This window comes from Erythrolamprus reginae, chromosome 3, assembly GCF_031021105.1.
Source record: "Erythrolamprus reginae isolate rEryReg1 chromosome 3, rEryReg1.hap1, whole genome shotgun sequence".
Taxonomy (NCBI): domain Eukaryota; kingdom Metazoa; phylum Chordata; class Lepidosauria; order Squamata; family Dipsadidae; genus Erythrolamprus; species Erythrolamprus reginae.
The window spans coordinates 9,716,457-9,731,842 of record NC_091952.1 but is presented as its reverse complement, the minus strand read 5'-3'; the positions used below and the strand labels follow the sequence as shown (position 1 = coordinate 9,731,842).

Genomic DNA, 15,386 nt, shown 5'->3' with positions numbered 1-15,386 from the left:
TATGGGATAAATTAATTCAGTACTCGACCAAATCGGTTCTCAACCACACTTCTGGAACGAATTGTTGTCGAGAACCGAGGTACCACTGTACATATACATATATGTATACGTATACGTATACGTATACGTATACGTATACATATACATATACATATACATATACATATATATATACAGTGATACCTCATCTTACAAACCCCTCGTCATACAAACTTTTCGAGATACAAACCCAGGGTTTAAGATTTTTTTTGCCTCTTCTTCCAAACTATTTTCACCTTAAAAACCCAACCGCCGCGACTGGGATGCCCCGCCTCTGGACTTCTGTTGCCAACGAAGCACCCGTTTCTGTGCTGCTGGGATTCCCCTGCGGCTCCCCTCCATGGGAAACACCACCTCCGGACTTCCGTGTTTTTGTGATGCTGCAGGGGAATCCCAGCAGTGCAAAAACGGGCGCTTTGCTGGCAACGGAAGTCCAGAGGTGGGGTTTCCCAGCAAGGGGAGCCGCAGTGAAATCGCAGCATCACAAAAACACGGAAGTCTGGAGGGTTTTGAGGACTTCCGTGTTTTTGCAATGCTGCAATTTCGCTGAGGCTCCCTTCGCTGGAAAACCCCACCTCTGGACTTCCGTTGCCAGCAAAGCGCCCGTTTTTGCACTGCTGGGATTCCCCTGCTGGGATTTCCCTGCAGCATCACAAAAACACAGAATTCTGGAGGTGGGGTTTCCCATGGAGGGGAGCCTCAGGGGAATCCCAGCAGCGCAAAAACAGGCGCTTCGGCTGGCAGAAGGGGTGAGTTTTGGGCTTGCACGCATTAATCGCTTTCCCATTGATTCCTATGGGAAACATTGTTTCATCTTACAAACTTTACATTTTACAAACCTTGTCCCGTAACCAATTAAGTTTGTAAGACGAGGTATCACTGTATATACTTAAATAATAAGAACTTGGAAATTTTAACCTTAAAAAACCTGCCCAGGAAGGAAAAAGGTTTGAAGCGGCAACAGGAATCCACACAAGACACAGCGACACTGGATGGCATTCAAGAAATTAATTTACTCTCCAAACCGTGGATGGAAGCTTGCAATGACTGATAGCCTTTTCTTTTGGAGAGGCATTAAAGCACTAAATTGGATTCAGTTTATGGAAGAATAATTTAATCACCCTCTTCCCTATGCACCCTCCCCCTCCCCTGCTTCTCTTTCCAGGCTGAATCTTTAAAATGTGATAACCAGCAGGCCCTTCACTCACAAAGACCTCTTGACCCATACTTGGCTCTCTCTCTCTTATCGAATTTGCAGATCGTCAACTTTAGATACGGGCCAGTCTAGAGAAAAGGATCAGGGGCAACAGTTGGGGGAAAGATCAAAAGCAACATGAGAAAATATTATTTTACTGAAAGAGTAGTAGATCCTTGGAACAAACTTCCAGCAGACGTGGTAGATAAATCCACAGTAACTGAATTTAAACATGCCTGGGATAAACATATATCCATCCTAAGATAAAATACAGAAAATAGTATAAGGGCAGACTAGATGGACCATGAGGTCTTTTTCTGCCGTCAGACTTCTATGTTTCTATGTTTCTAATGCTATTTGGAGGGGCTCCCAAAAAAGAGGAGCGGCTCAATTTATTTTCCAAAACACCAGGAGGCAAAACAAGAAAACAATGGAGGGAAACTAATCCAGGAGAGAAGCAACCGAGAACTAAGGAGGAATGTCCTGAAAGAACAATTAATCAGTGGAACAGCTTGGCACCAGAAGTTGGCACCTGAAAGTCGGAGAAGAAAACAATGCATGGAAATGAATCAAGGAGAGAACCAAGTCCTGCAAACCTGAGATACAAATATTATTTTTTATCTACAAAAAGATATGGATCAAATTGAATGGGTCCCAAGACGGGCTACAAAAATGGTGGAAGGTCTTAAGCATCAAACTTATCAGGAAAGACTCAATGAACTCAATCTGTATAGTCTGGAGGACAGAAGGCAAAGGGGGGACACGATCAAAACATTTAAATATGTTAAAGGGTTAAATAAGGTTCAGGGGGGAAGTGTTTTTAATAGGAAAGTGAAGCCAAGAACAAGGGGGCACAATCTGAGGTTAGTTGGAAGAAAGATCAGAAGCAACGTGAGAAAAAATTGTTTGACTGAAAGAGTAGTAGATACTTGGAACAAACTTCCAGCAGACATGGTTGGTAAATCCACAGTTAATGAATCTAAACATGCCTGGGATCAAAACAGATCCATCCTAAGATAAAATACAGGAAATAGTATAAGGGCAGACTAGATGGACTATGAAGTCTTTTTCTGCCGTCTATCTTCTATGTTTCTACTCAGAACCAAATGTCACTCACCTTTGAGAGTCCGCCCACCTCCAAATAAAAGCAGATGATGAAAATATTCCAGGTGACCCAAATGGCCGTCCAGATGGCATACTGGTTTGGAAGGATGGCATATGCAAGAAAAGAGAGAAAAGGAAGAAAATAAACAATCTTATTGCTTATTGGAAATGTTTTTTTTAACTCACCTTTCCCAAACCATCTAAGGAACTCTGTATGGTCACAAAATGAATTGTTGTGAAGTCCTTGGCTTACAACAATTCATTTGGTGACCATTCTGATTTACAACAGCACGGATGACCATTATTCACCCTGACAGCTGTCGCAGCATCCCTGTGGGTTGCTACTGGTTCGAGCGAACCGGTGCAAACTGGGAAGAACTCAAGTCTGAGCCTCTTGTATTATGAACTGCTAGAGTGTTTCATTATATTTCTTTTGTGTCCTCAAAAGGCTGCAGAAGAAAGTGAAAACATTGGAGTGAATTAAGTCTCGTCCTTTGCAAGGGGTAGATCAAAAGCAATTATATCTGCTTGTAATCTCAATTGCCCCAGTGTCCTTCAAATGTGTGACGGGAGACAGACAAGATGAAGACTTGATTGCATGTTTGAATTTGTATAAACAGCAAAGCGCTTAAAGGTTTAAAACAATTGTCTGTTACTATGGGGGGGGGGGGGGGGGAAATGCCCGACGATCCCTTTTCAGGCAGATGGTGAAAATGTGATTGGAAGTTTTTCTCGATCACCCCCCGCAGTGTTCTAAGCACCCAAGCAAATATTTGCATTGAGGGCAGATAAATTTGTATTTTTTGTATTCATTTGATTTTTATGCCGCTTGCAACATGTTAGCAATAGCACTTTTTATCAGAGCCAGCATATTGGGGAAGGTTGTTGAGAAGGTGGTGGCACTTCAACTCCAGCGGTCCTTGGAAGAAGCCGATTATCTAGGTCCTCAGCAGTCTGGATTCAGGCCCGGCTACAGCATGGAAACTGCTTTGATCGCGTTGATGGATGATCTCTGGCGGGCCTGGGACAGGGGCTTGTCCTCTGTCCTGGTGCTTCTTGACCTCTCAGCGGCTTTTGATACCATCAACCATGGGATCCTTCTGCACCGGCTGGAGGGGTTGGGAGTGGGAGGCACTGTTCTCCAGTGGTTCTCCTGCTATCTCTCTGGTCGGTTGCAGTCAGTGTTAGTGGGGGGGTCAGAGGTTGACCTCTAGATCTCTCCCTTGTGGGGTGCCTCAGGGGTTGGTCCTCTCCCCCCTGCTATTTAATATCTACATGAAACCACTGGGTGAGATCATCCAAGGGCATGGGGTGAGGTATCATCAATATGCCGATGATACCCAGTTATACATCTCCACCCCATGTCCAGTCTACGAAGCAGTGGAAGTGATGTGCCGGTGCCTGGAGGCTGTTGGGGCCTGGATGGGTGTCAACAAACTCAAACTCAACCCAGACAAGACGGAGTGGCTGTGGGTCTTGCCTCCCAAGGACAATTCCATCTGTCTGTCCATTACCCTGGGGGGGGGACTATTGACCCCCTCAGAGAGGGTTCGCAACTTGGGCGTCCTCCTCGATCCACAGCTGACATTGGAACATCATCTTTTGGCTGTGGCGAGGAGGGTGTTTGCACAGGTTCGCCTGGTACACCAGTTGCGGCCCTATTTGGACAGAGACTTATTGCTCACAGTCACTCATGCCCTCATCACCTCGAGGTTCGACTACTGCAACGCTCTCTACATGGGGCTACCTCTGAAAAGTGTTCGGAAACTTCAGATCGTGCAGAAAGCGGCCGCGACAGCTATCGTGGGGCTTCCTAGATTCGCCCACGTTTCTGCAAGTGTGTAAATCATTGAGTGTTTAAAATACAATTGCAATCATGAATGATATTATTTATATATTTGTATAGGTCGTGTTTTGTTTTTGTTTTATGTCTGTTTTGTGGGTGGGGGCGTTCTGTATTTCTTTTAATGTAAATAACTAATAAAGATATTCTTTAAAAAAAGCAATAGTCTCACTTAGCAATTATAATTTTGGGCTCCATTGTGGTCATAAGTCGAGGACAGCCAGCCTACAATCCCTGGTTCTGATGGCCTGTTCCTGCCATTTGGTTTTATGGATCTTCCCAAATACTAACTCCCCATTGAAACTGCTGGGCCCAAAATTCCCATCTGGACATTACACACCAGCCTTAGAATCGTTAGCGAACTCACCACCACAATGTAGCGTGGTCTGTACTGGATTGTCCCAAAAAGGCCCAGAATCACCAGGATGATGTGGAGGAAATTAGCCAGAATTGGAGCCCATTGGTAGCCCAGAAAATCGAACACTTGTCTCTCTAAAGCAACAAGCTGGAAAAGAAAAAGAAGGTAAAGTTATACATCCACACATCGTGTGATATCTACAATTTACTATGCCTTGGTACCCTGTTTCCTTGAAAATAAGTCACCCCCGAAAGTAAGACATAAGGGAGGTTTCATAGAATTGCGTAATATAAGGCATCCCCCGAAAGTAAGACATAGGAGATGTTTTGTTTTGCAGAATTCCAAAACAGAACATATAGAACACTACTGTCCATAAATTGCATCCCAAAACGCTGCATCAATCAGATTTAAAACACATCCAACATGCAATTGTTGTACATGGAAATAATGTTACGGCAGTAGTAAGAAATTCTGCAAAGGTCCAACGATATTTCACCAGAAGAGCCCTTCACTCCACCCCTCGAAACAGAATACCCTACGAAAATAGACTTACAATCCTGGGTCTAGAAAGCTTAGAACTACAACGCCTTAAATATGATCTAAGTATTGCCCACAAGATCATATGCTGCAACGTCCTGCCTGTCAACAACTACTTCAGCTTCAACCGCAATAACAGAAGAGCACGCAACAGGTTCAAACTTAATATCAACCGCTCCAAACCTGTAAAAAATATAACTTTAGCAATCGAGTTGTTGAAGCATGGAACTCATTACCAGACTCCGTGGTGTCAACCTTCAACCCCCAACATTTTTTCCTTAGACTTTCCACGGTTGACTTCTCCAGATTCCTTAGAGGTCAGTAAGGAGCGAGCATAAATGCACTAGTGTGCCTTCCGTCCCCTGTCCAATTGTCTCTCCTATATTTTATATATCTTTTCTCCCATCCATATATCCTTCCTCTACTCTTCATTGATGTATTCTATTCTCATATCTCTTCTTCTGTCCCTTCCCTGATATTTACTACTACACATTTTTATTCTCCTTAACTTTCAATTTGTATTGGACAAAATAAATAAATAAACAAACAAACAAATAAACAAACAAACAAATTCACAGTCTGGTTATGCTGGTTTGTGATGACAACTACGGTACAGTATATAATAAATGTTCATTTTTTTTGTTCAGCAATAAATGTGAATTCTTCTTCATTGAAAAAAATATAAGACATTCCCTGAAAATAAGACGTAGCATATCTTTGGGAGCAAAGGTTAATATAAGACGCTGTCTTATTTTCGGGAAAACAGGGTAAGTTTACACTTAGAATACAGTGATATCTTGTCTTACGAACTTAATTGGTTCCAGGACAAGGTTCCTAAGGTGAAAAGTTCATAAGACGAAACATTGTTTCCTATAGGAATCAATGGAAAAGCGATTAATGAATGCAAGCCTTTTGCCAGCCGAAGCTCCCGTTTTCGCGCTGGAGGGATTCCCCTGAGGCTCCCCTCCATGGGAAACCCCACTTCTAGACTTCCGTATTTTTGCGATGCTGCAGGGGAATCCCAGCATCGCAAAAATCGCAAAATCTGGAGGTGGGGTTTCCCATGTAGGGGTGCTTCGGCTGGCAACTGAAATCCGGACCTGGGGCATCCCGGTGGCGGCGGCGGGTTCGTAAGGTGAAAATAGTTTGGTCAGCTACACAGAGCCTTTTCTGTGGCGGCCCTGACCCTCTGGAATCAACTCCCTCCAAAAATCAGGACTGCCCCCACTCTCCTCGCCTTTCACAAACTCCTTAATCCCCACCTCTACCGTCAGGCATGGGGAAATTGATTCCCCCGGGCCGTTCCTTTTTATGTATGGTTTGTTTGGGAATGTATGACTGGTTTTTATATCAATGGGTTTTAAATTGTTTTTAATCATTAGATTTGTACTGTATTTTGTTGTTGTGAGCCGCTCCGAGTCTCCGGAGAGGGGCGGCATACAAATCTAATTAATAATAATAATAATAATAATAATAATAATAATAATAATAATAATAATAATTAATAATAATAATAATAATAATAATAGTCATCATCATCATCATCACCATCATCATAATCCTAAGATAAAATACAGGAAATAGCATAAGGACAGACTAGATGGACCATGAGGTCTTTTTCTGCCATCAATCTTCTATGTTTTGATGTTTCTATGAGCTCATTATACGTGAATAAGGAGGCAAAGGCCCCCAACAATCTTGAATGAAACATCTGGGCAAGTGGAAGAAGGAAGGCTATTATTCATTCTAAAATCAATTTTCTTTGCATCATCGGTGCCAGCGGGAAGGGGTTAAGCGCTTAATCTTCCATTAGGAAGATCAAAAGACATAGACGCTGATGACATTTAGAAATCTTGGATTCGGAGCCGGGTAGATGGAGAGCACACAATCGCAATTGGTTTACTCAATCGGGCATTTAATTAGCTTGGTTTGTTGTATTAAAGCAAAAAAAAAAAAAAAATACAGATAAAGAACCAGTATTTGCATATTAGCTTAACCAGCAACCAAAGCATAGGCAAGCTAATATGCTTAGAAGAGAAACTCCTGCTGCTAAATATTGTAAGGATGAATCCAACTATCTTTCTTAGAACACAGAATAATAGGTTTGGAAGGGACCTTGGAGGTCTTCTATACCAACCATCGCTCAGGCAGAAGACCCTCTACTAGACCAGAGAAATGGCTGTCCAATCTCATTAGATTAGATTGGATTGGATTGGATTGGATTGGATTGGATTGGATTGGATTGGATTGGATTGGATTAGATTAGATTAGATTAGATTAGATTAGATTAGATTAGATTAGATTAGATTAGATTAGATTAGATTAGTTGGAAGGAACCTTGTAGGTCATCTGCTGTTTATTTTTACATGAAAGGACCGCCCTTTGCTTGCAGCGTCGCTGCGGTGTCCTTTCACGTAAAAATAACAATGTTTATTTTTATGTGAAGACCTCCCTTTGAAGGAGCTGGGGAATCCCTCCCACGAAGAGATTCCGGGGGCAGACCCTTGATGTCACTGGCTGGTTGCTAAGGACGCCAAGGTGATCACTTCCTGGATTCCATGGAATCCAGGAAGTGATCACCTTGGCGTCCTTAGCAACCTGCCGGTATATGTGACGTCAAAGCTCCGCCCCTGGAATCTCTTGGTGGGATTCCCCGTTCGGGTTCGGGTTCAGTTCGGGTTCAGCTGAATTTTGCATAAAGTTCGTCTGAACTTGCCGAACCCGAACACTGTTGGGTTCGCCCATCACTATTTGCCTCCTCAGGGACTGGCGGTTACAGTCACCAGCACCCTCGGCAAACAGCTGGTACTAATGCATTCCTTTTGATACATATTCCCCATTATGCACCTGCTTACTCTCTTGTAATCCCTTTCTCTGCAATGCATGTATGTACAAATACCAACTCTCTTCTTGCTAATTATTCCAGCACTGAAGTGAGCATTCTAAAAGGCAGGAGAGTGGAGGAAAGGGCCATAAGATTTGTCCTTTTAATGGGTTCCTTGTGAGTTGACCTTTGGAAATGGTCCTGTCTGGAGTTATATCTTTGTGATGCTGTAAAGCAGAAAAGAATAACTGAGTTGGAAGGTGTTCTGATCTCTGGCTAAGGCTACTGTTAATTGGAATAAAAGCTTGCTAAATGCAGAGATTTGTAAAAACAAAACATCATCTTTATTTTTCTTCCTTCTGTTACAAACTGCGTCATCTCGGCATGTAGGCTCTGTTATCTCAGTCTTTAGTAGTCAAGGCAACATCAAAATCATCAAAGCATGCCACAAGTCATTCTAAGATTGATGGCTAGACAGTGTTAGCCCAGGGTGATAAAAACTGCAATTAAAAGCACATAAAGCAAAGCTTTCGGAGCCGCTAAAAGACACCTCCGTATTTCTTAATAGCAGTTTGAAAACTCCACCCTTCTCTTCCGCTGACACCCAGACGTGATGAATTAATTACTGAATTAATTAACCCGTTCCTCTCCTTAATATTTCTTCCCTGACACTTGCTCCCTTTGTTTCTGTAAGCATCTGAAAGAAGGATTTACCCATCGAATATCTGTCTCTCCTTCACTTGAATCTGAACTCATAGGAACATCCTGTGGTTGGTCTCCTCCTTCTTATTCTGCCTGTAAATCAGGCCCTGCCACTAATTCATAAACACTTTCCGAATCAGAATCTGCAAAATCCCCAAACTGAACAGGAGTATACACAACAGAAGGGACCTTGGAGATCTTCTCTGCTAAGGCGGGAGAACCTATACCATTGTTTATGGCTGTCCAATCCCTCCTTGAAAACCTCCAATAATGGAGCAGCCACAACCTCTGAGCAAAGGAAACCTTTAGTACAGTGGTTAAATCCAATTTTTTTTTACTACCGGATCTGTGGGCGTGGCTTGGTGGGCATGGCAGGGGAAGGATGCTGCAAAATCACAATTCCCTCCCCATTCTCAACTCAAACTCAACCCAGACAAGACGGAGTGGCTGTGGGTCTTGCCTTCCAAGGACAATTCCATCTGTCCGTCCATTACCCTGGGGGGAGAATCATTGACCCCCTCAGAGAGGATTCGCAACTTGGGCGTCCTCCTCGATCCACAGCTCACATTAGAGAATCATCTTTCAGCTGTGGCGAGGGGGGCGTTCGCCCAGGTTCACCTGGTGCATCAGTTGCGGCCCTATTTGGACCGGGAGTCACTGCTCACAGTCACTCATGCCCTCATCACCTCGAGGCTCGACTACTGTAACGCTCTCTACATGGGGCAACCTTTGAAAAGTGTTCGGAAACTTCAGATCGTGCAGAATGCAGCTGCGAGAGCAATCATGGGCTTCCCAAATATGCCCATTTATTTTATTTTATTAGTTGGACTTGTATGCCGCCCCTCTCCGAAGACTCAGGGTGGCTCACAACAAGCAAAACAGTCACAACAATCCAATTAATTAAAATATTTAACGATTTAAGAAGAACCCCATGTAATAGCAAACACACACACAAGCATACCATATATAAATTAACGTGCCCAGGGGAGATGTTTAGTTTCCCCATGCCTGACGGCAAAGGTGGGTCTTAAGGAGTTTTCAGAAGGCAGGAAGAGTAGGGGCAGTTCTAATCTCCGGGGGGAGTTGGTTCCAGAGAGCCGGTGCCGCCACAGAGAAGGCTTTTCCCCTGGGACCCGCCAACCGGCATTGTTTAGTTGACGGGACCCGGAGAAGGCCCACTCTGTGGGACCTAATCGGTCGCTGGGATTCGTGCGGCAGGAGGCGGTCTCGGAGATATTCTGGTCCGATGCCATGAAGGGCTTTAAAGGTCATAACCAACACTTTGAATTGTGACCGGAAATTGATCGGCAATGAATGCAGACTGCGGAATGATGGTGAAACATGGGCATACCTAGGTAAGCCCATGACTGCTCTCGCAGCTGCATTCTGCACGATCTGAAGTTTCCGAACACTTTTCAAAGGTAGCCCCATGTAGAGAGCGTTACAGTAGTCGAGCCTCGAGGTGATGAGGGCATGAGTGACTGTGAGCAGTGACTCCCAGTCCAAATAGGGCCGCTGGGGTGGAGATGTAAAGCTGGGTATCATCGGCATATTGATGATACCTCACCCCATGTCCTTGGATGATCTCACCCAGCGGTTTCATGTAGATGTTAAATAGCAAGGGGGAGAGGACCGACCCCTGAGGCACCCCACAAGGGAGAGACCTCGGAGCCGACCTCTGACCCCCCACTAACACCGACTGCGACCGGTCAGAGAGGTAGGAGGAGAACCACTGGAGAACAGTGCCTCCCACCCCCAACCCCTCCAACCGGCGCAGAAGGATACCAGGGTCGATGGTATCGAAAGCCGCTGAGAGATCGAGGAGCACCAGGACAGAGGATAAACCCCTGTCCTGGGCCCGCCAGAGGTCATCCATCAACGCGACCAAAGCGGTTTCCGTGCTGTAACCGGGCCTGAAACCTGACTGTCGGGGACCTAGATAATCGGCTTCTTCCAAGGACCGCTGGAGCTGGAGTGCCACCACCTTCTCGACAACCTTCCCCATAAAGGGAAGGTTGGAGACTGGACGATAGTTATTAAGTACGGCTGGGTCCAGGGAGGGCTTCTTGAGGAGGGGGCGCACGAGCGCTTCTTTATAGAGTGTTGGAAAGACTCCCCTCCCCAAGGAAGCGTTGGTAATCTCCTGGGCCCAGCTCCGTGTCACCTCCCCGCCGGCCGAGACCAACCAGGAGGGACACGGATCCAGTAAACAGGTGGCAGAACTCACAGCTCCGATGGCCTTGTCCACTTCATCAGGTGTCACCAGATCAAACTCTTCCCAGACAGGTGGACAAGTACGTGCCCCAGTCACCTCGACTGACTCGTTGTCAGTCGACTCTGTTTTACAATTGGAGTCGAGGCCCATGTCACACCAACACTCCGCAGTCTGCATTGGTTGCCGATCAATTTCCGGTCACAATTCAAAGTGTTGGTTATGACCTATAAAGCCCTTCATGGCACCGGACCAGATTACCTCAGGGACCGCCTTCTGCCGCACGAATCCCAGCGGCCAGTTAGGTCCCACAGAGTGGGTCTTCTCCGGGTCCCGTCAACTAAACAATGCCGCTTGGTGGGACCCAGGGGAAGAGCCTTCTCTATGGCGGCCCCGGCCCTCTGGAACCAACTCCCCCCAGAGATTAGAATTGCCCCCACCCTCCTCGCCTTTCGTAAGCTACTTAAAACCCACCTCTGCTGCCAGGCATGGGGGAATTAAGATTTCTTCTCCCCCTAGGCTGTTACAATTTTATGCATGGTATATTTGTATGTGTGTTTGGTTTTGTATATTAAGGGGTTTTAATTTGCTTTTAGTATTGGATTATTATTGTATACTGTCTATGATTGCTGTTAGCCGCCCCGAGTTTTCGGAGAGGGGCGGCATATAAATCCAATAAAACTTGAAACTTGAAACTTGATTCTGGGACCCACCAAAGGTGGTATTTGTCTGTTTTCTGAACTGCTCAAAATTTCTACTACTAGTTCTCCAAACTACTCAAAATTTCCTCTACTAATTCTCCAGAACCTGTCAGAACCGACTGGCTTCCCCCTGCTTTAGTAAAATCATTTGCATAGTCAGGGTTATGTGACGTTTCACTCAGCAATTACTTCCCTTTTTAAATATATATATATATATATATATTATTGGTTTTGCACATAAGGTTACATAAAACAAACATAAAACAGTGCACAGTGCATGTGCTCATCACCCGACTGACAATAACCATCACCACGGGGGGTTCAAATATTTACTAGATTATGTTCTTTTTCCCCCCTTAGCTCTAATTTGCATTTATTTACTATTCAAAGAGTGATTGGAGTTTATGTTTCACATTTTCGTCACAAATTCTACTCAACATATAATCTATCGCCTTATTCCATCGTAGCATCAGCTTCTCCAATTTATTTTCATCAAACTTGTTTAATCTTATTTCCATGATTTCAAAATAGATGTGATCCACCATGTAGGGGGACTTTGGGGGTCTTCTAGTCCAACCCCCTGCGAAAGCAGACTATCAATCCTAGGTCTAGAAAGCTTAGAACTACGTCGCCTAAAACACGATCTACGTATTGCCCACAAGATCATATGCTGCAATGTTCTACCTGTCAATGACTATTTCAGCTTCAATCGCAACAACACAAGAGCACGCAACAGATTCAAACTTAATATTAACCACTCCAAACTTGACTGTAAAAAATATGACTTCAGCAACCGAGTTGTCGAAGCATGGAACTCATTACCTGACTCAGTAGTGTCAACCCCTAACCCCAAACATTTTTCCCTTAAACTATCCATGATTGACCTCTCCAGGTTCCTTAGAGGTCAGTAAGGGGCGTGCATAAGTGCACCAGTGTACCTTCGGTCCCCTGTCCAATTGTCTCTCCTTATCTCATTTATCTTTTCTTCCTTTCAAATACATTCACCTATACTTTTATATCTTTTCTTCTATTCTTTTCTTTACTTATATTATTACATATTTTTCTCTTCAATGTGTATTATGTATTGGACAAAATAAATAAATAAATAAATAAATAAAGCTAAATAAATAAACAAACAAACAAACAAACAAATAAATAAATAAATAAATAAAGCTGGTACCAATACCAGTTCTGTAATGTCCATTTTATAGACTCTTTACAACCCAATACCACTACCGCTTGAGCGCTTTCCAATGCTGCAGTTTTTATTTCTTTGAAATCTCTTAGTTCTCTTTGTTTAATTAATATCGCTGTTTCTTTTGTAATTATCCAATTAATGTTTAGCATTTTATTTATTTCATTCTGCACTTCCTCCCAAAATTTCTGAACTTCAACACACTCCCAGAACATATGCATGAAAATTCCTTTTCCTTGGCAATCATGCCAACAATTACCTTTCCCTTTCCCCTGGAAGTGTGCAAGTTATGCTGGTGTATAATACCATTTATGTTAAATTTTTCTAGCAATTACAGTGATACCTCATCTTACAAACGCCTCGTCATACAAACTTTTCGAGATACAAACCTGGGGTTTAAGATTTTTTTGCCTCTTCTTACAAACTATTTTCACCTTACAAACCCACCACCGCCGCTGGGATGCCCCGCCTCCGGACTTCCATTGTCAGCAAAGCACCCGTTTTTGCACTGCTGGGATTCCCCTGAGGCTCCCCTCCATGGGAAACCCCACCTCTGGACTTCCGTGTTTTTGTGATGCTGCAGGGGAATCCCTGCAGTGCAAAAAAACAGGCGCTTCGCTGGCAACGGAAGTCCGGAGGTGGGGTTTCCCAGCAAATCGCAGCATCGCAAAAACACAGAGGTCCAAAGGTGGGAGGGGAAGTCCAGAGGGTTTTGAGAACTTCAGTGTTTTTGCGATGCTGCAATTTCGCTGAGGCTCCCCTCGCTGGGAAACCCCACCTCCGGACTTCCGTTGCCAGCGAAGCACCTGTTTTTGTGCTGCTGTGATTCCCCTGCTGTGATTCCCCTGCAGCATCGCAAAAACCCAGAAGTCCGGAGGTGGGGTTTCCTATGGAGGAGAACCTCAGGGGAATCCCAGCAGCACAAAAACGGTCGCTTCGGCTGGCAAAAGGGGTGAATTTTGGGCTTGCACACATTAATCGCTTTTCCATTGATTCCTATGGGAAACATTGTTTCGTCTTACAAACTTTTCACCTTAAGAACCTCGTCCCGGAACCAACTAAGTTTGTAAGACAAGGTATCACTGTACTTCACTTAATGGACAAATTGCAGCGACTAAACAACGATGCTCCATGTTGCAAGCGTGCCAGTTTAAAAACTGGGGCTGCTCGTAATATACAGTGATCCCTCGAGTTTTGCGATCTCGATGTTCGCTAAACGCTATATCGCGAGTTTTCAACCCGGAAGTAAACTCCACCATCTGCGCATGCGTGCCCTTCCACGCATGCGTAGATGGTGGAGTTTCCCCGCCGGGCAGAGGCTTCCCTGGGTCTTCCCCCTCTTGCCCCGGTAAGGCGCGAGCAACGGCGTGGGCGGGTGGGCGGCACACGCGCGGGGAAACCCCAGGGCCGCTTGTCAGCTGAGAAGCGGCCCCAGCAACAGCGCGGGGGGCGGGCAGCACGCGCGCGCGCGGGGGAAACCCCAGGGCCGCTTGTCAGCTGAGAAGCGGCCCCAGCAACAGCGCGGGGGGCGGGCAGCACGCGCGCGCGCGCGCGGGGGAAACCCCAGGGCCGCTTCTCAGCTGAGAAGCGGCCCCAGCAACAGCACGGGGGGCGGGCAGCACGCGCGCGCGCGGAGGAAACCCCAGGGCCGCTTCTCAGCTGAGAAGCAGCCCCAGCAACAGCGCGGGGGGCGGGCAGCACGCGCGCGCGCGGAGGAAACCCCAGGGCCGCTTCTCAGCTGAGAAGCGGCCCCAGCAACAGCGCGGGGGGCGGGCAGCACGCGCGCGCGGGGGGGAAACCCCAGGGCCGCTTCTCAGCTGAGAAGCGGCCCCAGCAACAGCGCGGGGGGCGGGCAGCACGCACGCGCGCGGGGGAAACCCCAGGGCCGCTTCTCAGCTGAGAAGCGGCCCCAGCAACAGCGCGGGGGGCGGGCGGCACGCGCGCGGACAAGCAGCAGCAGCGAGGCGGCGGGGAAACCCAATCTTCGGCTCCTCGCTGCTGCTGTGGAAATAAAAACACCATCTGCGCATGCGCAGATGGTGTTTTTACTTCCGCACCGCTACTTCGCGACAAATCGATCATCGCGAGGGGTCCTGGAACGGAACCCTCGCGATGATCGAGGGATCACTGTACACATTTATTATGCCATCCTTGTTTCTTTCCATTTTCTTCTTATTTTCTGTCTAACCTTGCATGTACTCTAGCCACAGCTGATACAGGCTAGCAGTAATCAGCCAAGCAAATTCATTAGCAAAACATTTCCCAAATTAATTGGATTTCCAAGGAAACAAAAAAGGAAGCACTAATCAATTTCCTTCCTAAATAATTGGGGTGGATATTAGTCCTTGATGTTCAACTGACTGAAAAAATAAAGGAGGCCAGTTTTAGGTAAAGGGGAACAAAGGAACAAAGACTTTTGTAGCTCAGATGTTTCTTTAAAAAAATTTTTTTTAATTCATTTATAAACTTTAAAAAAACACATAAAAGAAAAAACAAACAAATAAGACATTGCACAATACAAACCAAAAACAAAAATGAAACATTTACATATATTTATACCTTTAAGGTTATTTTACGGTACATATATCAACAAATTATTTACCTGCTGCAATTTATAATATAATGTAATTAAGAATCTTAATTACTTAATTATTTCTGAGTATTGATTGAATATAG

The 15,386-nt window shown here is 45.3% G+C and overlaps 1 protein-coding gene across 1 annotated transcript in view; it reads right to left on the bottom strand.

Moving 5' to 3' along the window:
- NKAIN4 (sodium/potassium transporting ATPase interacting 4) overlaps positions 1 to 15,386 on the bottom strand; it is a 128,358-nt gene that overhangs the window by 54,394 nt on the left and 58,578 nt on the right. Inside the window, exons 2-3 of the mRNA XM_070744451.1 lie at positions 4,549 to 4,686; positions 2,352 to 2,432 (exon numbers count right to left, since the gene is read on the bottom strand). Coding sequence (XP_070600552.1) covers positions 2,352 to 2,432; positions 4,549 to 4,686 — 219 coding nt within the window. The remainder of the gene's footprint in view (positions 1 to 2,351; positions 2,433 to 4,548; positions 4,687 to 15,386) is intronic.